Here is a 21822-nt window from a genome sequence, read left to right on the forward strand (position 1 = left end):
CTCTCTCTCCCACACACAGATATTCCGATGTCATAATCGCTAAGCCTTCATGTAAACAAATAATAATCCCACACGATTAATAATAAAGGTTGTGGCTGGTGAGCACCTTAAGACATTTTATTTTCACTAGAAAGTCTTATGTAATGCCTGCACATGTACATTCCAGTGCAAGGAGTGTTTACTCTGCATAACTGTGACCAAAAAACAAATGTCATCAGCACAGATCAGCCTGCACGTACACTTTCTGTACATCCAACGTTCTCCATGTGTGACCTGCAGGTAAGTGGCTGCTCTAGAAAGCATTTTAAGCACCCGCTGTTCTTCATTTCATCCACAGTTCATGTTATAATATAAAAACAAACGGTTGTATTACCAATATACATACTTTGAAGAGATGCATTACAAATGCTGGACATGCTGATGTTCTACACTTACACTCTGTGATCAGAACTTTGAGAAACCCTGATTTCTATTCCACTGTTAACACTGTTGTTGCAAAATGCATAGAAATACCATACCCATACATATTTCTTATTATTTCTATTTGTGTATCCTATTAGCTTGTGATTTCGTACCTATTCAAAGATAATGAAAAAGCTCATAACAGAATTATGCAGGGGCTGTTATATATGCAATAATTAAAATTGCTCTGAAAATGTCTGAGGGTCACCTGGGATCCTACACGGGGATGAAAGATTGCAAATATTTCATCTTTACTCCCTTCACATTGTCAATAAGAATAAATTACAAAACCCTTCTCACATGAGAGTTAACCTGTCAGACCGGAGAGTTGGTGCTGTTTTGGGGTGGTGGTCCTCGAGATGAGAAACTCTGAGAAGGTCTGCCATAAGGCACATTCTTCTACTTGCAGAGGGGGATGGGAAGGGAGGTTTTGTTGCCCTGGCTTTCCCCCACCATGTGCATACCAGAGATACAAAAAAAAACCCCCAACAACCAGCAGACAGTGAGTGCAGCTCACAGGGACTTAACAAAAACCTCTCATCAGACACTTCACCCGGAGAAAAACACTTCTTCAAACTCATACAGAGATATAGGATAATTTATCACCTTATTTTTCTGCCACTATAAAAAAAAGAGGGGGGTTTTGGAGAAGGGGTGGCGCATGTGAGCTGGAGATCCTATTACAGAGATCCAGACTTTTTCATGGCAAGTTTTTTTGGAAGTTGGGGGAGGGAAGAAGAATCTGCAACTTTCCTATCCAGTTTAAACGACACAAATGGATACTTTATTACCGCTCTAAGATCACCATCCGCGTTTTCAACACATGAGGACATTTTGCGCGGCGGTTAGATTTTGGATAATGAAGGAATTCGGGAAAACCCAAAAGGGATCGGATGAGAAGTGCAGAATGAAAAAGTTTGGAAGGACTTCGGGAAAACTTTAAAGTTAGTTTTTTTTTTAATTTACCATGCCGCTTTTGGAAACCTATCCTAAATCTAAAGAACAGAGCAACCCATCTTGGTCTTTCGGTACATTAGTTTGCTGAAGCACAAGAAAACAAAGTGATTTTTTTCTCCCTTTTTTTGCGCAGTTGAATCCCCCCCCCCTTCCAAGATGTCTTCCAAGAGTTGGAGCCCCATTGTTGGATTTTACGGGATGCTTTGCGTCTGGGCTGCCTGGCTTTCTGGCTGCGGGGCAGTGCTCTCTCCAAACGGGACGATATTTGAGGATACCTGCAAGAAAACCACAACTTGCGAGGTGCTTAAATATAACACATGTTTGGGATCGCCTTTACCATACACTCACACTTCTCTGATCCTGGCGGAGGACTCCAGCACCCAAGAAGAGGCTTTTGAGAAGTTGACCATGTGGTCCGGTATGATTTGAAAATCATAATTCATATTTGCTACTTTAGTACGTTTGTCTTTTATGTCAGAGAAGTCAGTTTCTTGATACCGCATGTAAATAATTAAGAAAATGCTTTTTTCTTTTTTTTTGTAGTAACAATTAACTCATTTAGCTTTTTAATAAGCCGAAACTCTGAAAATTGGCTGTTTTTCAGTCAATATACCGTATTTATCAGTATTTACTTTGTTTTGTTCTATTGTGATAAGATGTTAAATGCATGATAATGGCCTGCTGTGACAATTCACAAGTACTCAGGAGGTTTAAGTAATGGAAAAGATCCTCGAGAGGAAAAGAGGGGTTAAAATCCATTAAAGGTAACAAAGGACAATCATTCAAAGGTGTTAAGAGCGGAAACAAATGAAGACCGGCTGATAAAAGGGTTTTTAGATATTCCGCAAGAAGACTTTGACCTTCATAAACTCTCACTAATGACCTGTCAGTACCAGGCCAGCCTCACAGATCTTAAAGAGTATCATTTGTCTCGATTTTTACTAATTTAGTAAATCATTCTTGTAAACAATAATAAAAAAAAATTTGCAAGTATTATAAGGTGAAGTCTGTAACCATGCCCGTACATAAGTGTTACACGGATGGAAAAATAAACTTTTTTAATTTGTAAATTTTTAATCCCAAGTTTCTATCATCTAGACTATAAACTGACCTATAATTGGTGTCACGAAATCTCACTTTGTCAGACTGCCAAACCTCAAATCTACAGCCCCCATATGGACAATAATCAGAAACAATTTTAGCCATAAGACCTGTAAGACCTCTATGACTTGATGCAACATAATTATAACAATTATGTATACTGTATACAGTATACACAGGGTGTTCAGGTACTGTTAATATGTTCGATTAATAATTCTATTTTGAAAACTGTGAAAGGGGCTATTTTGATATGAAGCATATATCTCTTATAAAACACATTTAAAACATATACATTTTATATGGGAGGGAATGTGGTAGTTTTCATTTTCAGTCACACAAAATGATTTTTATGTCATTTTTTTTGTCCATATGCGTTTTATTTATTTTATATATTCATTTATTTATGTCTGAGCAACAGTCAAGAAAAGTATGCAGTTAACTACCTGCTGGAATTTGAATTGAATTGAATTGAGCCGTTATTTGTCACTTGCAGTTGCCTGCCAGCGAAACTGGCACTGCATCATTTGTGCAACTTAATGAACTTGTGAATTGGCCATAAACACACAGTAAAAGACTGTCTGAAACGCAATAAATACAAAAAAAAATCTTATGTTTAATGTTCTGTTCAATGAAAAATGAAAAGAGCCCAACAGTAGCAACAATCTTACTACAAAATGAGAAAACACCACCAACTTAATGCTGCTTCCTTAGCACCTTATCCCTTCACATATCTGGAGAATAAATGTAATATGGACGCCTCAATATTTGTTTATTCATCATATGTTGTCATTGCAATATTGAACAAAACATTGAACATTGTAGATTTTTCTCATATTGTACAGGCCCACCTTCTCTGTTTTCCACTGACTGAGTTGTGGATTACTCGATTAATTGCTATTGTACAAATAGAACATGCAAATTAAAATAATCAGATTCAGTCAGTCATATTCAAAGTGAATAATTTCTTTTTCCCTTTTTGCATAACTTCTCCTAATATGTACATCTCCACCTCCGGCTCTTGGAAATTGATAGGAAGTGTATAACGATCATCACTGTCATCATCACTGGTCTCATAAATCTAACTACTCATGGGATCATTGTCATTCTTGTGGTGAATCTATCATCTCTAAGTTAAATGCCACAGGAAGTTTCAGTTTTGTTTTTGTGTCCTAGGTTTGCGGAATGCCCCTCGCTGTTGGTCGGTCATCCAGCCTCTGCTCTGCGCCGTCTACATGCCCAAATGCGAAAACGGTCGAGTTGAACTGCCCAGCCAGAGCCTCTGTCTGACTACACGTAGTCCATGTAGCATCGTGGATCGGGAGCGAGGCTGGCCCAGCTTTCTCAAATGTGACAAATTCCCTGTGGGCTGTTCGGTATGTTCAATTGTCATGTAATGTCATGTGAGACTTTTTTTAAAAGTCCGGGCTCAGAGGTCAGGGTCCAGTAAACAGCAATGATTTCAAACTGTTAGGCAGCTGTAAGACTACCCATTATATCCTCTGTTTGCAGAATGAGGTGCAAAAGCTGAAGTTCAACACATCGGGCCAGTGTGAAGCTCCTCTGGTGAAGACGGACATTCAGTCGAGCTGGTACAAGGACGTGGAGGGCTGTGGTATCCAGTGTGACAATCCTCTGTTCACTGAAGAGGAGCACAATGACATGCACGCCTACATCGCTTACTTTGGAACCATCACCCTCCTCTGCACTTTCTTTACCCTGGTGAGACAAACTATAACGGCATTCATTTTTGGGGGGGGGATTGGGTCACATTTAACTTAAGCCACATTCTCATTTTGTTAATTATTTCTCTTTATTTTTCAGGCCACATTTCTTGCAGACTGGAAAAACTCCAACCGCTACCCAGCCGTCATTCTCTTCTACATCAACGCCTGTTTCTTTGTGGGCAGCATCGGCTGGCTGGCCCAATTTCTGGATGGCGCACGTGAAGAGATTGTATGCAAGAGCGACAACACGATGCGACTCGGGGAGCCCTCGTGAGTGCAAAACCTCAATCTCAGCGTTAAATATGATACGATTTCATGTGATTTTTTTCCCCTCCGCATGCCCCCCCACCCACAAAAAAAAGAAAAGAAAAAGAAAAAAAAAAAAATCACAGAAATTCTCTAATCTTGCTCTTTTCAGGTCTTCGGAAACGCTGTCATGTGTCACCATCTTCATCATCGTCTACTACTCCCTGATGTCAGGTGTGATTTGGTTTGTCATGCTGACATATGCCTGGCACACATCCTTCAAAGCTCTGGGCACTACTCACCAGCCACTGTCTGGTAGAACCTCTTACTTCCACATGGTCACCTGGTCCATCCCCTTTGTCCTCACTGTGGCCATCCTAGCAATCGCTGAGGTGTGTATGAGGCTTTTCACTAAAATTCCTCATTCTTTGAGATTTTAAAATGTTTTACAACTGAGGTTGGTCGGTTTTATGATTCCTTTTGTCTATGCCTGGTTGTTTAAAGGTTGACGGAGACTCTGTGAGCGGGATCTGTTTTGTGGGCTACAAGAACTACAGGTATCGCGCTGGCTTTGTGCTGGCACCCATTGGAGTGGTGCTTGTTGTTGGTGGCTACTTCCTCATTCGAGGTGAGTTCCGAAGAACTGGTTTGTCATGTTTTGAGCTCAAAGAGCTAAAAAAGAGACACAAACTGTCATAAAAGTTACTCTTTAATCTTTGCAAAGACTTAATTAAAACATTTCTCTGTTTCTAGGTGTTATGACATTATTTTCCATCAAAAGTAATCACCCCGGTCTCTTGAGTGAGAAAGCAGCGAGCAAAATCAATGAGACTATGCTGCGACTCGGTAAGTTCTCTACTCTCGTCTGATCAATATCAGAGAGAAACCATCCTGAGAGTTGAAACCTGGGCTTAACTGCTTGTTCATCATAGAAATCAGGCATTTTAATAATGCAGGGGCGTAATTTCCTGGGGGGTTGGGGGGGTTATGACCCCCCCCCCAATAATTAGACCCAACCAATATAACCCCCCCCCCCAATAAAATTATGAATTATCTTGCACAAATAGGCTGTTGATTTTCTTTACTCATTCCAGTTATTACCAGAAAAATAGTTGCATGTTCAGCACAAAGTTAGGCCGATGTAATAATGCATTAAGGTTTCTTATTCTGTATGATGTATACCAGGAGCAAAGCGTCTAATACCTTACATATAATTTGTTGTCCTTGTGTTTCTTTACGATACAGGAATATTTGGATTCCTTGCCTTTGGTTTTGTCTTTATAACCTTTGGCTGCCACTTTTATGACTTCTTCAACCAAGCTGAGTGGGAAAGAAGCTTCAGGGATTATGTGCTGTAAGTTGTGTTTTCTTTTAGACGGAAAACATATAATTTTATGTGTTTTTACTGCTCACACTAACAAAGTCACCACTGCTATTGCACAGCATATTACCCTTTCCACCTTAACGGGACCACAATGCCAGGCCCAGGATGCATATCTCCTAAAAAATAAATAAATAAATACCTGAATTTTTCCAAATATGTCACATTAATTTAAAGTAAACCTATTATGCTAATTTCTATCTCCATATATTTATAATTGGAATCTATTAAAGTACCTTTGGATAAATTGTCACTATAGCCTGGCCGATTTTTAAGATCAATATTTGGTGATTTAAACATTCCATATATTGGCTGATTTTTTTTTTTCTTTCAAACACAAAACACATAAATAGTTTCCCCCAATATTTGTTATTTGTTGTCCTAACATAATATGATAATGCAGTTTAAAAGTACTCGTCCTTTATCGTTACCAGTCGTTGATTACTTGTTTACACCCTGCCTGAGTCTACTTGGATCAGCTGGTTATTGTGCTGTGTTCTTCCTGAAAATGTGTTGTCAATAGGGAGGTTGCAGAGTTCCCTCTGGTGGACAAACTAAGCAACACTTGTTACATGCTTAAAGGCAGTTTTTTCCATATGTTTTATACCACAAAAAAATGTATCGGCCATTAAAAATCCCAGTCCCAATATATTGGCAAATAGCTAATATTGGTCCACTAATATTGGCTCCACTCACAGTATTTAACGTTTGCAGACCCTCATGGAGACCTGCTCCTCTCCCTTTAAGGCAACTTTCTTTTCATTGGCTACCCCTTGTAAACAGATGGTTGAATGGAAGGTGATCGGGGTGACCATATTAAGGATACCCCTTCTCAGTGACATCATACACTGAGCAGTCTGAGGCCTGAGATTTTGGCTCTCCTTTTAGGATTTAACCAGCTGATCTCTTGCTGATTAGGCCAATGTGCAGCTACCTGTGAGAACTAATAAACCAAAGCATGTTAATATCATGCATTAGTTCATTTCTGTTGCATTGACATTTAGTTGTTGTTTAAAATTTTTAGAAAAGGTAAAATAACATTAGTTTTTATTCTATTAATCTTTTATTTATACACTCATTATGCACCAAAGTTTTGATTAGGTGGAACTAAAATGGTCAGTGGTAGCGATCAGTATGGAGTCATTCGAATCCTTGTCTGGACTGAAGGAAGTTTTACTTTACAGTTTTGCAGCAGTTCAAGTCCTAAGGTGTTAAAGTTTACACCTGCTTGCTTCAAAAGCTGCTTTATACCTCAGCACTTCTCAGTTTCACCCTCCGCATCCAGTCACACACAGATATCCACAACCTGATGCACACTCCAAACCGCCATCTAACCACTCAGCATGAAGCAGTGAATGCAGCCCTCTTTCCCCACCGTGTTGACACTGGCTGGACTGGAATGAATTTTGCCTCAAAAATGTAAACCACTCTCTCCCCACCCTAACATGTAAAAGACCTTCTTATTAACCAGATCCAGCATTTGAATGCACCTCAGTCATATGACTAGCTAGAAGGTGTGGGAGGCACACACTGTGGGCACTGTTGGAGACACAGACTAATCATCTCTGTCGTATTTTCAACAGGTGTGAGGCCAACGTGACAATCGCCTCTCAGACAAACAAGCCCATCCCAGAATGCACCATTAAGAACCGCCCCAGTCTGATGGTGGAGAAAATTAACCTGTTTTCCATGTTTGGGACGGGTATCGCCATGAGCACCTGGGTCTGGACCAAAGCCACCATCCTCATCTGGAAACGCACCTGGTGCAAGTGAGCAAGTTAACACAAACTTCTGCAAACACGTCTCTGGTGTTATGGCTATAGCAGTGAAGAGATACTGTAGGTTAGGATGATTATTTGCCCTTTTTTAATGTTCTTTTAAAAAAAATTAGCAACAGTCTGTTTTTAAAATCATTGTTACACGCCTGTCCATATTAATATGTACAGTGATAGCGGTGTGTTAAATGCCTGCTCTTTGTCCAAAATAACTGAAAAGTTTGGATTGTATCCCCATCACTTCAAAGTATGAAGACACGCACATGCATTTAGTCCTGTTGTGTACCCCCAGTGCATCCATTTCAGTTTGCACTGTTGATTTTTTGGGGGGGGTTTGCATTTTCAGTCGAGGCCAAGGCTTTCTTACTCTGTATTTTTCCATGACAGAGCTTGATTGATGATTTTAGCATTTTATCTAAGGTCAAATGGCAGCTGTTGGATTGCAAAACATTAGGTCTCAATCTCTTGCTATCAGTGGATCAGGACTGAATTTTTGTTCTCAGAAAAATTAATGTAGCCATCCGTCATTCTACTTTGCCAGGATCATCGGCCGTAGCGATAATGAACCGAAGAGGATAAAGAAAAGCAAGATGATCGCCAAGGCATTCGCGATGAGGAAGGAGCTCCACAAAGATCCAGAGAAAGAGCTGTCCTTCAGCATGCACACCGTGTCCCACGAAGGACCAGTGGGTGAGTATATCATTGAGCTAATTCAGATAAATACATCTGAGTGCAGAGATGTCATTGTATTGACCAGTAAATGGGGTTAGGGTTAGTTAGGGTTAATTTTTTTCTTCTCTTTCATAGCCGGAATCAATTTTGACCTAAACGAGCCATCAAATGACATGTCGTCAGCTTGGGCACAGCATGTGACAAAGATGGTGGCCAGGCGAGGTGCCATCCTCCCACAGGACATTTCTGTTACTCCCACTGGTACACCAGGTGAGCTCCGGAGACCATGATTCTGGCTTTACACCAACTCCCTTGAATATAAATTTCAGATCAGATGTTCTAGACCTTGGGTTTAAAAAAAAAAAAAAAATCGTAATCTTTACTTTCTATTATTTTGTCACAGTGCCCCCTCCAGAGGAGAGGAACCGCCTGTGGATGGTGGAGGCCGAAATTTCACCAGAAATGATAAAGAGGAAAAAGAAGAAGAAGAAGAGGAAGAAGGAGGTGCGTCCGGTTGAGGAGATGGTGGACCACCAGGTTTATCGCCAGCGTGAGTTTGGTCGCAGCTCAGTGCCCCGTCTGCCCAAACTGCCTCCTCATCCAAGCCTGGTTGCCAATCTGCGAGAACAGCAGAGACAACAACAGAAGATTGAGGAGGAAGTTCTGCCTGGGTCTTACCCAGACTTTCAACCTTCGCACCGTCTGTCATGCGAGGAGAAGTGTCCCTACCTGCAGTACCAGACCAGCCAGAATGGCTATGGCCACAGCATGCTGTCTGACCCCCTGACCTTCAGAGATTGTCCAGAGGATCTGGGTCTTGGTCCGCGTTACCCTCCCTCCAATTGGCAGCCTAGTGCGTCTTCACGCTACCCTGGAAATATGGATATCACTGATGGAATATCAGAAAGAATGGCCCACGTGGCTCGGGTACCAGCAGGCCGGAGGGCTGGTTACGGACCCATCCACTCCAGGACCAATTTAATGGAGGCGGAGCTTATGGACGCTGACTCTGACTTCTAAAATCATAGCTGAAATAGACTGTTTTAAGGTGTACGTACATAGCAAGGTAAAAAAAAAAAAAGTGCTGGATACTTTCGCAAATTCTTACTAAAGTGCAGCAAAATCCCAATGCCTGGACGTTAAGATGGAACAAAGCTGGTCATTTTTTTTTCTTAAAAAAAACGCAAAGGGATAAAATAGAATAAAAAGTGTTGTGTATAAGAAATTATTTTTATATTTTATTTGTGTCCAGTAACATTTTAAAAGCAACTCCAGGATGATAAGTCAAATGAGGCAGCTAAAACCGTACATGGCTTGAAACAATACAGAAACCCAGATGTCTTTATCCTGAAGCACCGACTCATTCATCCGCCTGCATCAGCTCCAACCTGCTGGTTACAACTTCAAGCTCTGTGTGTTACGGTGGGACCCGACGCTCCGATCGGTGCCAGTCAAGGATGAATTAACCAGGTTTACTTTTCCTGGGATTATCAATGAATGACTTCTTTAAAAAGATTTCACCAATTCTAGAAGACTATTTTAAAATGCCTTTTTATTGTCGTTGCTATATTTAATATTTTTTATTGACGTCTTATGTCACGAGTATTTCATCACTCCTAGGGCAGCAGAAGCTGCATAATACTGTTTATCGCAAGTCTTCTCTTGTATTATATTTTTATGTTTTGCTCTATCTTCAAGCTACTATATATCTATTAATTGTTTGTTCTTATGTACAGTTGGGGTACTAACCATTACCCACACGCCCCCTCACCCTATAAATACTAATAATTGCTAAATGCTAAATGTTCGCACTTCCTGAAGAATTTCTAATACACACTGGGACTAAAATGAAATTAGATCCACATGCGATAACTCATAGCTTCTTTTACACTTCATTTTTGATGCCTTAAATAGTAAAGCCTTTTTTTTTCTTTTATTAAATAAGCTACTGTAACTGTGTAGTTATATGTACACACTCTGTTGCCTGGTGCAATAATTCTACACTTTCTGCTTTGATTGGAGGAAAACTTACTTTACAGTTTTGCTGCATTGGACTGAAATGAATGGCTCTCTTTTACTTGTACATTTCAACTTTTCCTCTACATTTTTTTGCAGCTGTATTTCTACTTTTTCTTATTCTGTTGTAAATATTAAGTCAAAACTGCATCCTCCTCAGTTCAGTAAAAAAAAATTTGATAATGCTCCACAAGGAGCTTATTCAGATCTGAAAATAAAAAGTGCAGAATTTTCCATCTCTCTCTCTCTTTCTGTGTGTACTGTATTAGCTGCTCATAGATTTCTCAATCTGTTATATTTCCAATGTACAAATCACTCAATTCTTCTGCTTACATGATGTTGAACAAAAGGGAAGAGTCAACTGCTCTATAGAAGAAAAAATCTGCCGCTGTACTCGTGCTGTAACCAAATGATCACCTACTATCGTCACGTGTGTTTACACTTACTGTGGATAAATGATGCTGAAGTAAACTGTGTTAAATCGCTACTTAGTCAACACAGATACATTTTGTTACATAGAAGTGTATGAGAATTATTTATGTTATTAGTAGTTGCCACACTGCCACACTATGAATTCAATAACAAAAAAAAAGCTGATGTCCACCTAAAAAGTTTGTGTTAAAAAAAAAAAAATAGAAATGAGGATTACTTTTGAAAAGTAATAATTTCTGTTTTTTTGTAAGCTGTCTGAAGATTAACTGTGGCGCTTTGTGTGTTTAGTCTCCAAACTGAGTATAAGAATACTGTCACTTTTACTGTGCAGCTGTATTTTCTTTTGTTTTGTTTTTATATGTAAATAAAATTTTAGTGAAAAGTGAAACAGATATGTGCATTTTTTTTTCTTCGTGTTTTGCCTTTTGTAACAGTTGTAATCTCCGCTACGACTCGAGGACAGGAACTTTTATGACATCCCATTCCAAATCGTTCCACGTTTGCAGCTACAATAATTTTTACTCTTCCAGGTTTTCTACAAATTTTTGGGCAGTGTGTAGGTGTAAAATTTTAGCCCATTCTCTGTTCTACTTCATTCCAAAGTGGTTGCAAGGAAGGAGGTCAAGTTCTTCTACAACAAACTCATCCAACCATGCCTTTATGGACTGAGGAACAGTCATGCTGGGACAGAAGAGGACCCAAATGTCCCCACAATGTATCAAGTACAGAACTGTCTAAAATGTCCTGTTAAGAAAAGAATTAGGATTTAACTTTAGTCATATTAAAGTCGCCAGGCCAACCCCTGGAAAAACTGCGCCACAGTGTGGCCCAGTACTTTTGACCGCAGCGTGTACTTGCAGCATGCAGCTTGCACTAATGATGCGCAATACTGCAAATTTTGGTATCAGTCTGAAACCAAATAAATACAGGGCCTGCATTCCCTATACCAATACCAATCCTGATACTTTTAACCCCTAAAGGCAGCTTATGGAGGGTAGGACAGTGTTTCATGATTTATGAGATGAATCATAATTTATTTGCAAATGATGAACACACCTGAATGACTCTTAAATCACTGTGATATTTTCTTTCCACAATAATTAGCTAAGACAACAAAACCAAAACACACCTTTCAGGTTTAAATATATTTTGAAACTGTGTTTTTTTTGAAGAGCTGGAATGGAAATGTGCCTTTTGGGTCAGCTTCTGTTCTTGAAATTTACCGCAGGCTATGAATAAAATGGACATAACAATCAACGTAAACACTAGTAGGAATCAAAGTAACCTTACAAAAATGCCATAAGAAATAACTTAAATTTTATACATAAAATTATAAAGCGAGGTAAGTGATAAAAAAGTAATTAAATATATAACTTATATTATATATTATTATTATGTGACCATATATAATATATTATATAGATCCAATGGGGGCACTAACATAAGTACAGTTTTGGTTTTATGAGATTTGGAGAAGAAAAAAAACATAATAATATCCGTATAAAAATAATATTAAGAAAAGTGAACTTGAAAAAATAAAATAAAGTTAGGCGCTCTGTCTGTATTTATATATCAGAAAATATAATACTCTTGCTGTTTCCCGTCCGCTTCCCCCACCGCCCACTTCACCTCGTCCTAATGGTTGACTGCTAATGCCAATAGCAGCTCGGACTGCACAGAATAAAGAGGGAGGGAAGTCAAGTCCAGAGGATTACAGGATAGGAGCAACGCTCGGAGAATAAAGTGTCATACCAAAAAAAAAAACCCAACCCAAAAAAATGTCCCACAAAAACTGTTTACTTTTACCGGGTGATGTGGAAAACTTACCAAGAATATCCGAGGCTGATTCATCGTCAGGTGAGACCAAACTATTCAGCGTGTGCTCCTCCACACCTGCGCAGATCCTTTCATGTAGACTTTTAAAAAATGACGTTTTGAGTATTTTGTCAAGTTTGCGTTCCACGTGCTCTTTAAAGTCGCTTTCGGTTAAAAACAAAAGTTAAAACTAATTTCAATTTGTATTTTTGTGGTTATAATTCTATTGAAAACGACGTTGTTGCTGTTGTTAAACCTTAATGTTTAAACAGATAGCTTCGTGGAGGATAGCCTGATGGTCACAGTTGTATTGTATGTATGTAGGTCATATGGTGCTTCCTTGGGATGGTGTTTAGTAACGTTCCTAGAGGCAACAACTGCTCACTTTAATTCCGTTTAACCTATTTTTTTCTGTTTTGATTTAATGAAAAAATCACATACTTGCTGTTTTCTTCTTGCAGTAATTTCTTTTCATTTTAATCTTTGCCTTCCACTGGCTGCCAACCATTAAATCAACTGCTTTTCATGAACCATAACCAGTATGCATTCCTTTTTTAATTTGAAAGCCCAGCAGGATTCTTAGCGCTGCATTGCAATGCACTGATAATCAGTCTTGACTGACTGCTGTTGAGAGCATGGGTTTTGTATGGACTCTGTACGACTCTCAGGAGGTTTGTGTTTGTCACACACATTTTCATGGAAGCATGTCGGTCAGCTAACACACTATGAATGGAACTGATACGCTGTTCTCTTCTGAAAACCATACTTCACGCTCTTTATAATGTTTCCATATTTAGAGACCTGTGTCCATCAAGAACAGCATCGATATCCACGGCAACTCTCCCTAACTGATAGGCTCTGTGTTGGGGCCCATCATCTCGAGACAGGCCCTGCAGATACACCCTCCCCAGATGCTTCTGGACACCACTTCTGCCACTACACCCCAAAATGTTTTTTTGGTGTCCATAGAGGTGAATATGACATTAGCTGAAACTAGAATAAAGTAGCAGATACCTGACTGGATTTAATAACTCTAGTTGGCTGGTTCTGGATGATCAAGACTACCTTTCCCAACATGGCTAAAGCATTATAAGATTCTGTGTATATGGACATGTGAAATGTTAAAATATAGAGAGGTTTAAATTAGAACAGGGTAGAAAAGTTGTTTTGTTTTTTTTAATCTGCACAGGGGGGCATGTCACCTCAGCCCGGTCTTCTCCACCACGCAATGGAGAAGATGGATGGCATGAATGCACCACAAGGACTACAATCAGAGTTGACAATGAGGTGGAGGCACACAGGGAGGCCAACAACTACAAGGTAGGAAACCACTCAATCAGGGCGGTGGTTACGTGCTAAACACTTACTACATACTACGGCACCTAATTTCTCACTTTTTATTCATAAAGGAAAGAAAAGGGACTTGAAGCATTTTAAAATACACATGTGAAAAGGATGCACAGCTTTCGCAGTAAATTTAATATGAGTCTAGGGCAAGAATTTAGAAATGTAATCACACAGAATCTTTCATTTCTAGTAACCATAAACTTTAGTGGTTCTGTGATAGCCGTTTGAGGTATCAGAAGTGACGCAGAAAAACATGGGGTTGTGTTTTGGGGCTTTTTCTTCTCCTGTAGTCTGTTATCCATGCAGGCTTAAGGGGGTTTTACTCACTCAGATGGAAAACGCTGCTAAACGGCCTGAAACAGCTCTTCTGTTGTCTTGGCATTTCTTCTGTTACTGTGTTGCACAAAAAAACGTACTCAACTTAATACAGATGTTAACAGCAATTTACGGTCTGCTAGTTTTTCCTTACAGGAGATGTTTTTACTTTATGATTGAGGATTAGTGGGCTAATTTTTACGCTGGTAGGAATGTTCCCACAAGAATAGCAAATATATGTTCAGTGTTAGCATGATGTGCCTGACATTAGTGGTTGCTTATTACGATAAAGCTGTAAACATTTATGTACTTTTTTCAGTTTCACTTCTTTGTCTTTTCTTTCTTCTTCTGCTTCTTGCTTCTTGTAGCCACCTCTGTCACACCAACCCTCTACATGTCTTTCACCAAATTCATGAGCTTTGTATGTGGTCATCCTCTTTTATTTTTTTTTCCCCCCTGCATGGCAGCTCCATATTTAATATACTTTGTCCACTTCCCGGCACATGTGCAGATTGCCTCTAATGTTGTCACCAAACCAATCAACCTGAGCTGTCCCTCTGATATACTCATTTCTAGTCCCGTCGAAACTGGTCCCTCACATTATTTCTAAACTGTGGTAAAGCTGTGTTTAAAAATGGCTACATGTAAAACAAAAACTCGGAATATCTCCAGAATGACGCTAAAGCTTTTTCTTTTTGAGTCCACACCCCTGATTATGAACCTGTGAGTGTAATACACGCACTCAAAGCTGCAGGTGTTTTTCTTTTTAACAATAATCCCCCTTTATTTCTTCAGTTTGGTTTCAGAAAATGGAAGGCCAGTGTAACGGAGAAGCCCATTGAAGACCAATCGGAGATCATGAAAGAGCTGCACTCTGACCTTAGCATTGTTAAGGCTCAAGAACGCCTGGGTTCCTTTTGCCTTTTTTTCATATTACAACTCTGTTTAACTCCAGCACGCTCGTACATGCAAATTCGTGTTTCTTACGCTAAAGAACTAACCTGCATTTGTGATTTCTGTCTCTTCTCAGGTTCAGTGGTAACCTTTGGGAATGTGTGCTATGTATTTTTATTTGGTTGGTGGATAGCGTTAATCTACATCCTCATTTCTGCTGTCATGTTTCTGACAGTGGCAGGTGCTGCTTATGGTATGTAGTCTTTAAAAAAACTGCAGCACTCTTGTTTTCTGTAAATCTGGAAAATAATGCTAATGAGTTTCTTCTTTTAGGAAAAGTTTGTGTCACATTGGCATGGTACTTTATTTGGCCATTTGGGAAGTGTATTGAGAAGGTAATGAAGCCTTTTAATGTAATTTGTGTACTAAATTTGATACTGTGTAGACGCTAGAGTTGCTGTTTTAAGTTTAAAAATCAGGATTTTTAATAGGATAAATAGGTTTTAATGACAGCATTCAGTTAAAATCCTCTAATAAGATTTTATTAATTTTTTTTTCAGGTTGATCATGTACTTAATAGATTCTCTGTGAACCCTCCAAACTGTGAGGTTATTCCTCATGAGACGGACAGTGAGGACCTTGTCGTGAACAAAGACTCTGCATCCTTAGTGTCTTCACCCCCACCAATCCAGATCCCTGTCCCAGAACTGCCACCAAAGAATACTTCAAAGCACTGGGTAAGAAAATCATACTGACCTCAGTTATGTGGTGCTGTGCACAGTTCTGAAATATTTATATAGAAGTTTACATTTAATTCAACCTCAGGGAAAAAGAACAAAGGAATGATTAGAATTTTAAAAAGTTGCCACGGCTTTCACGTGCATGACGAGTGTATGTAAGCTTCTGACCATGAGTCCTAATCTGTCTCCACAGTGTCGTGTCAGCACTTGCATTTGGTTGTTACTTGGTTACCCTGTCCTGGCTGTCATGCACTGCCTCGCCTGTGTGCTGTCCTGGTTGCTGGTCTTCACCATCCCAGTAGCAAAAATCAACGCTCGTATACTAACCGGCGTCCTTCTCATGGCACCAGAGGACCTTCACATCCACACACTGGAAAAGGACAAGGTTATTTACTGAAACAGATTGATGTTGTAGATATCAAGGCAGAGGATGCGTGAAGGATTTCCCCCTCCATTACCGCAATGGTTATGCTTTTCAAAATACCAACCGCAGTGTTGTTACTTTTTACAGCCGCCTTATTAGCCATGATCCTTTGTACTTCCCACAAGCTTTAAATGTGGTAGCGTGTGTTTAATGCTGTCTGTGACACTTTGTTCCTTTTTTTTTAAAAGAGCAATTGAACCATATCACAAAAACAAAGGTCTTCAGTTTTCACATGGCCTCAAAGTGAAAGTATGATCAAAACAGTTCAGCAAAACTGAACTGTGTATAACTTGTTAATGTTGGAGCTAATCATTTTTAATGCATGTTTACTGACTCTTTTACTTCTACGATCTCCCTTGCAGACACAGGCATGTGGAACCAGAGTCATCTTGTGCTGTTATCAAGCTTTCAATATGCATTACTACAAATACACAGTCCACGGTATCAACATTTTCGCCCTCAGTATCCTTTTTAAGTTGTTAGACATAAAGTAAGGGGCTCAGTCACAGTTTTTAATCCTCAGCCTGAAAGGCCTGGGGGATGATCGCCGAGCGGTCTGGTGACACTCAACTTTGTGAACACGATAACCCAAGGATTGTAGAATTGATACCACAGATGTATCGGCTAAAAATGTAGGAAACGTTTTGGTGACCGTGACCACAAGGTCAAGGCCAGAGGTCAACTTTACTAAAAGTCTTGTGAAGGAAAAATAATTTTTTAAACTATGTTGTAATTGTATTTACTCAGAAAGATACGATATAGGCCTTTCGTCTTCATAGCTTAGCTATAATGATAATAACCCTTCTGCTGTCTGATTTCTCTAACTGTATAAATTTTCAGGCCAGGGCAGACGTGCAGAAAAGATGTTCTACTATAGCCACTAGTATTTTTACTGCTGGTCTGTCCACTGTCTGTCTGTTGTCCTTAAGCCTATGCCCACTGCAGACCTGCTTCCGTTGGTATTTATCACTTTGATCATTGGTTACGCTGACAAAGAAAACAATTCCTTCAGAGCCGAGACAAAGTTTGCTACAGCCATGATTTCCATTATTCCCCTGTCTTATTATATTGGCATGGGAATAGCCAGGTAAAATTCTTTCATTTTATTTTTGAAGTGATGAAAAATTATAGTGGGTGAAATTCAAACTTCACTCCTTTTTATTTAATTGTTTTTAGCCTTTGGTAACTATCTAGCCCCAGCTCCTTTCATCTGTTTTCCCTACCAACAAGTAGGCAGTGAAGCAAGTCATGGACTGCAGCTGTTCATGATAGTCCTCCTCCTGCTCGCAACCAGAACCTGCAGCAGGTGGAGGATTTTTAAACTCAGAGGCTGCACAGCAGTCCAAGATTATCGCAATTGAGGTCTGTCCACGGGACAAGAAACACTCTGATAGACAATTGAGTGACACTGACAACTACAACAATAGCAAATTTGCCTGCTTGCATGGGTAAAACACCAGATGGCACTAGCTGGGGCTCGCTGGTTAGCTGCCTCTGAATTTATGAATTAATGTGTTAGTATGTAGCAAGTTAATCCCACTGAACGTTTTTAGAAACTCTTAACTACATATAACATTTCAGTTCTTTTTGTTTATTTTGCTTTGTATCTGTGTATACTTCCTGCAGCATTTCTGCACAGTGTAACTTCGCAGTGGGAGCGGTGGTGAACGCAACTTTTGGCTCCATCACAGAGTTGACATTCTACATCACGGCATTGCTTCAGGGACATCGTGCTGCCACCAAATGTTATGAAGAGGTTGTCAAAGCTGCGTTAACTGGCACCCTTCTTGGATGTATACTGTTCATACCAGTAAGAGCAGATGAATTGTGCCCATTGGTTATATTCGCAATTAGATGTCTTAAGCAGATGGCTGTACTCATTGCATAAAAATTCTAACTGCACAGGGTATATGTATGATCATTGGGGGTATTAAACACCAGGAGCAACGATTTAACAGCCGTTCAGCTGGAGTGAGCTCAGCTTTGCTCTTCATATCCATTGGAGGTAAGGATGGCAGATGTGCATAAAACAAACTGAGAAACAAAATTCTTCCAAAACCTGAGTCCAAACCCCTTCCATGCTGCAATATTGTCCCTAGGTGTGTTTGCACCTACCCTGTTTTCAAAGACCTTTGGTAATCTGATGTGTGAAAGTTGCAGCGATGTTCCCGGCAATGCCACTGTGTCCTTCGTCTGTAAAAACTGTCACTATGACACGGTGGGTGGCTGCTTCTTCTTTTTGTATAGAGATATAGGGTATTTTGTTATAGATCAGCTCAGTAAGTACACTTAAAAATGTCCAAAGGAAAGACTCAACTTTTAGGTTTTTCCAGGGCGACATGTTGCATCTTATTTTATTGTTGATTTTTCATTCTTATCTTGTTTGTGTTCACAACAGAGTCAAAGTGAGCCCCATTTAATTCTGTCCCATATTGAGTAAGTCTTGATGCTTGATTGCACAGCACTTCTCCAACACGATCAGCTTGATATTGTTTTGAGTGATAATTTTTTTTTTTTTTTTTTCTTTTTTTGCAGGCCTCTTATGTACACAATTTCTGTCCTTCTGCCTGCTGCATACCTAATTGGCCTCATCTTCACACTGAAGACCCATTCCCACATCTATGATATCCATATCAGCGATGGTCACGGGGGCCATGCACACGGTCAGTACACACAAGAGGGTACCAGCACCTCCAACCCCACTGGTGAAATCACCACCGGCCATCTACTTGTCACCAAACCATGTATTAATGCCAGTATTATTGCCTATGGGCCACGTTGCAACAGGTGTGTTATGCATGCAGTTCTTTAATCTTTTGGGGAATAGGAAAGTGAAATGATTGCAAAATGCTTATTGCTCATTGCCTTCCTTATTACCAAGCATGTGCAGTGTTGCAATAAGGCAGTTTTGCATGTAAAAACCTGTGAAGATTAAGGAAATTGCATTAAATTGTTTTCTAGGGGGGAAAGAAATGCAAACCTAGCTGTGTTATGGAAAATCTTAAATAAAACTGCAACCAGTTATGCAACCAGCAAGACTGGTGAGCATTTTGGAGAAGGAGTTAATAAACACATTGCAGACAAAGAACTCTTACATGTTCTCTGCTTGGCCGTCACCTAAGGATTTACATCCCTGATAAGGAGAAGGAGTCTCACTATCTGTTTAACATCTCCCATGAACTAACAATGGCGTCACTGTGTCAAGTGTGTGTGTCGAGCATAAGGCCCATTTGTAGTGCACATGCATACTACTAAGTGACAGTGAGAAAGTGATATTACTATTACTAATGTGATATGATTCAAATACATAATTAATACATCAGAAAAGAAATCTGTCATGACAGCTGCAATTAAAAAAAGCCTTTCTTTGAACGTTTATGCATTAAAATAAAAAATCATGAAATATAACTGTCATTGTGTGTGCCCAACAAGATCTTGGCACCTCAAGCCATTAAACATTAACTCATTATTCTTTATTTGACTCTCATGGCAGACCAGTAATCAGAATTAGCAAATTAGAAGTTTGTGTTTTTGTTTGTTTTAGCAAAGTCTGGATGCTAATTTAAAATGTAGCACAAGCTAAAGGTGATAAGCAAGCTGGCTTTTAGAGGGGAACAAGAATGCAGATCATACCTCATAAAATGCATATTTGGATGTCCCTATGCACTGATTGTGTGGAATGATCTGTGGGTAGATCTGGAAATGTTATTTGGTTGAAAGAGCCTTTCCTCTAGAGAGCATATTACAATCTAATATTTGCAATGATAATGATTTGGGGTTTTCTTTGTTTGTTTGTTTGTTTGTTTGTTTGTTTGTTTTTTAAAGTTAATGAAATAAAGGGCACTAACGGTTTAAGGTCATAAGTACTTATTGTTAAACCTGTCAATGAGCTCATGGTATGGATGTTAAAAGCAGGTCACCATGTTGTCCACTGGTCCCGGTGGAGGGCTCTTGGAGTGCTGATTGTTGCCACAGTGCTGATGGCTTGCTGTGCTGACCTCTGCACTGAAAACATTAAGCCCTTTCTGACCCATTCCTCCATCTCCCAGGTATTCCAATACATTATTATGCTTTTTTTTTTTTAATAAGGAAAATGGAAAAACTCTAAACTTTATTGAACAAGACACCTGTAGCATGTAGAATGAAGTGGAAACCTTGTATTAAAGCTGACCAAATATTATAATACTGAAGTTAACTGCTTATCTGCTTATGCTGCAGTACTTCATTGGGGTCACGGTGTTGGCCATGGTGCCAGAGCTTCCTGAGATTGTCAATGGGATTCTTTTTGCACTGCAAAACAATATCAGTCTCAGGTTTGATAACATCATCCCGTTATATTATCACGTGTGTTATAACCCACCTGGATGGGCTCAATTTTAATCTGGAGTACTGGAAATGCACAAAATATTAAACCTTCCTTGTCCCCTCTTTGCAGCCTTGAAGTGGGAAGTTGCATTGCTGTGCAGGTCTGCATGATCCAGATTCCACTGCTCATCCTCTTCAATGCATTCTATGTAAGTTAAATTGATTATTATTTTGTTTGTGATAATTCCAGTTATGACATTTCTAGATAGAGAGAGATATAAAAATATTATTTATTTCCTCTTTCCTCCCAGGATGTTGGCTTTATGCTTGTGTTCAGCGATATTCATCTTTGGGCTAGCATCTTTAGTGTAATTGTGGTCAATTACATCTTCATGGATGGGAAATGTGACTACTTTCAAGGTAAGCAATATCAGAATATAATACCAGAAATGTAAGTATTAATTTTGCACGAATCAAATGTTATCAAGGACTTTCTCATATGTGCATTTGTCAAAGTTTTTCCTATGTCAAATATCTTGCTTATATTCACTCGTTGTCTTGTCTGCAGGCACAGCTCTAGTGGTGGTCTACCTCATCCTTTTGGCCCTTTACTTCTTTGCTCCTTCTCCACACTCGTGTTAATGTAAAATAGTAATTTTGAAAATTAAACACATTAAAAGGTTTCTTAATCTTTGGTGGTTTGGGGTCAGAAGCACAAAATGTGGGATCAGAAATGTCATGTTGAAGATTAAAGTGAATATTTGGTTTTATATTTATATATATATATGTGTGTATAAAATAAAATAGTGTCTTCCAATTCTGTCTGTAATTTAAAAAAAGTTCTTGTTGTTGAATAGAAATGTCAATTTGTGGTATTTTTCTTGTTAATCGTTGTAATATCTTGTTGATCTTTGATATAATAAACATATTCATAAAAAACTTTCTGTATTTTTGCATTTTGACTATTAATCTCTCAGCATTTTCATTTTGCCTTTGAGATTATGTTATTCACTAGCATTTGGGCAAATTCAGCTTCACAAACACAACAAATACAGGGATGTATGACTTTGATCTATTGTGCACTTTGAATAAAAGAGGCAGCAACGATCCATGCAAGAGTCTTACACTGGATAATTCTAGTGTGCGTCATGCTAAGCATTAGTACAGGAAAGAAAACTGGGAGTGGGGGGGGACAGAGAGCTCTTTACAGAACACC

The 21822-nt window shown here is 39.2% G+C and overlaps 2 protein-coding genes and 1 long non-coding RNA gene across 5 annotated transcripts; 2 read left to right on the forward strand and 1 right to left on the reverse strand.

The window, feature by feature from the left end:
- Positions 1-970: 970 nt before the first annotated feature.
- smo (smoothened, frizzled class receptor) lies at positions 971-11154 on the forward strand. Of its 2 annotated transcripts, XM_040036040.1 has the most exons (13): positions 971-1406; positions 1553-1837; positions 3694-3893; positions 4030-4239; positions 4342-4514; positions 4663-4882; positions 4995-5118; positions 5244-5336; positions 5736-5844; positions 7455-7640; positions 8188-8336; positions 8454-8588; positions 8722-11154. In XM_040036040.1, the coding sequence occupies exons 2-13, from the start codon at positions 1576-1578 to the stop codon at positions 9336-9338; spliced, it is 2478 nt and encodes an 825-aa protein (XP_039891974.1). In that variant the 5' UTR covers positions 971-1406; positions 1553-1575; the 3' UTR covers positions 9339-11154. The 2 variants fall into 2 exon arrangements, with proteins under 2 accessions (XP_039891974.1, XP_039891973.1); XM_040036039.1 differs by having other exon boundaries at positions 972-1837.
- On the reverse strand, positions 6916-9180 carry LOC120736080. Its single transcript, XR_005696410.1, has 2 exons — positions 9048-9180; positions 6916-8936 (listed from the first exon to the last, which is right to left on the reverse strand). It is a non-coding gene; the product is annotated as an uncharacterized LOC120736080 (long non-coding RNA).
- Positions 11155-12363: 1209 nt separating the features above from the next.
- Positions 12364-21393, forward strand: cax1 (cation/H+ exchanger protein 1). Of its 2 annotated transcripts, none has more exons than XM_040036051.1 (20): positions 12364-12623; positions 13379-13552; positions 13771-13901; positions 15039-15153; positions 15274-15390; positions 15471-15532; positions 15698-15874; positions 16071-16262; positions 16664-16763; positions 17247-17388; positions 17928-18111; positions 18207-18306; positions 18401-18519; positions 18700-18737; positions 18837-18964; positions 20214-20350; positions 20520-20614; positions 20737-20815; positions 20918-21026; positions 21175-21393. In XM_040036051.1, the coding sequence occupies exons 1-20, from the start codon at positions 12545-12547 to the stop codon at positions 21246-21248; spliced, it is 2352 nt and encodes a 783-aa protein (XP_039891985.1). In that variant the 5' UTR covers positions 12364-12544; the 3' UTR covers positions 21249-21393. The 2 variants fall into 2 exon arrangements, with proteins under 2 accessions (XP_039891985.1, XP_039891987.1); XM_040036053.1 differs by having other exon boundaries at positions 20217-20350.
- The last annotated feature ends 429 nt before the right edge of the window (positions 21394-21822 follow it).

Source organism: Simochromis diagramma, unplaced genomic scaffold, assembly GCF_900408965.1.
Source record: "Simochromis diagramma unplaced genomic scaffold, fSimDia1.1 OVJJ01000816.1, whole genome shotgun sequence".
Lineage (NCBI taxonomy): Eukaryota > Metazoa > Chordata > Actinopteri > Cichliformes > Cichlidae > Simochromis > Simochromis diagramma.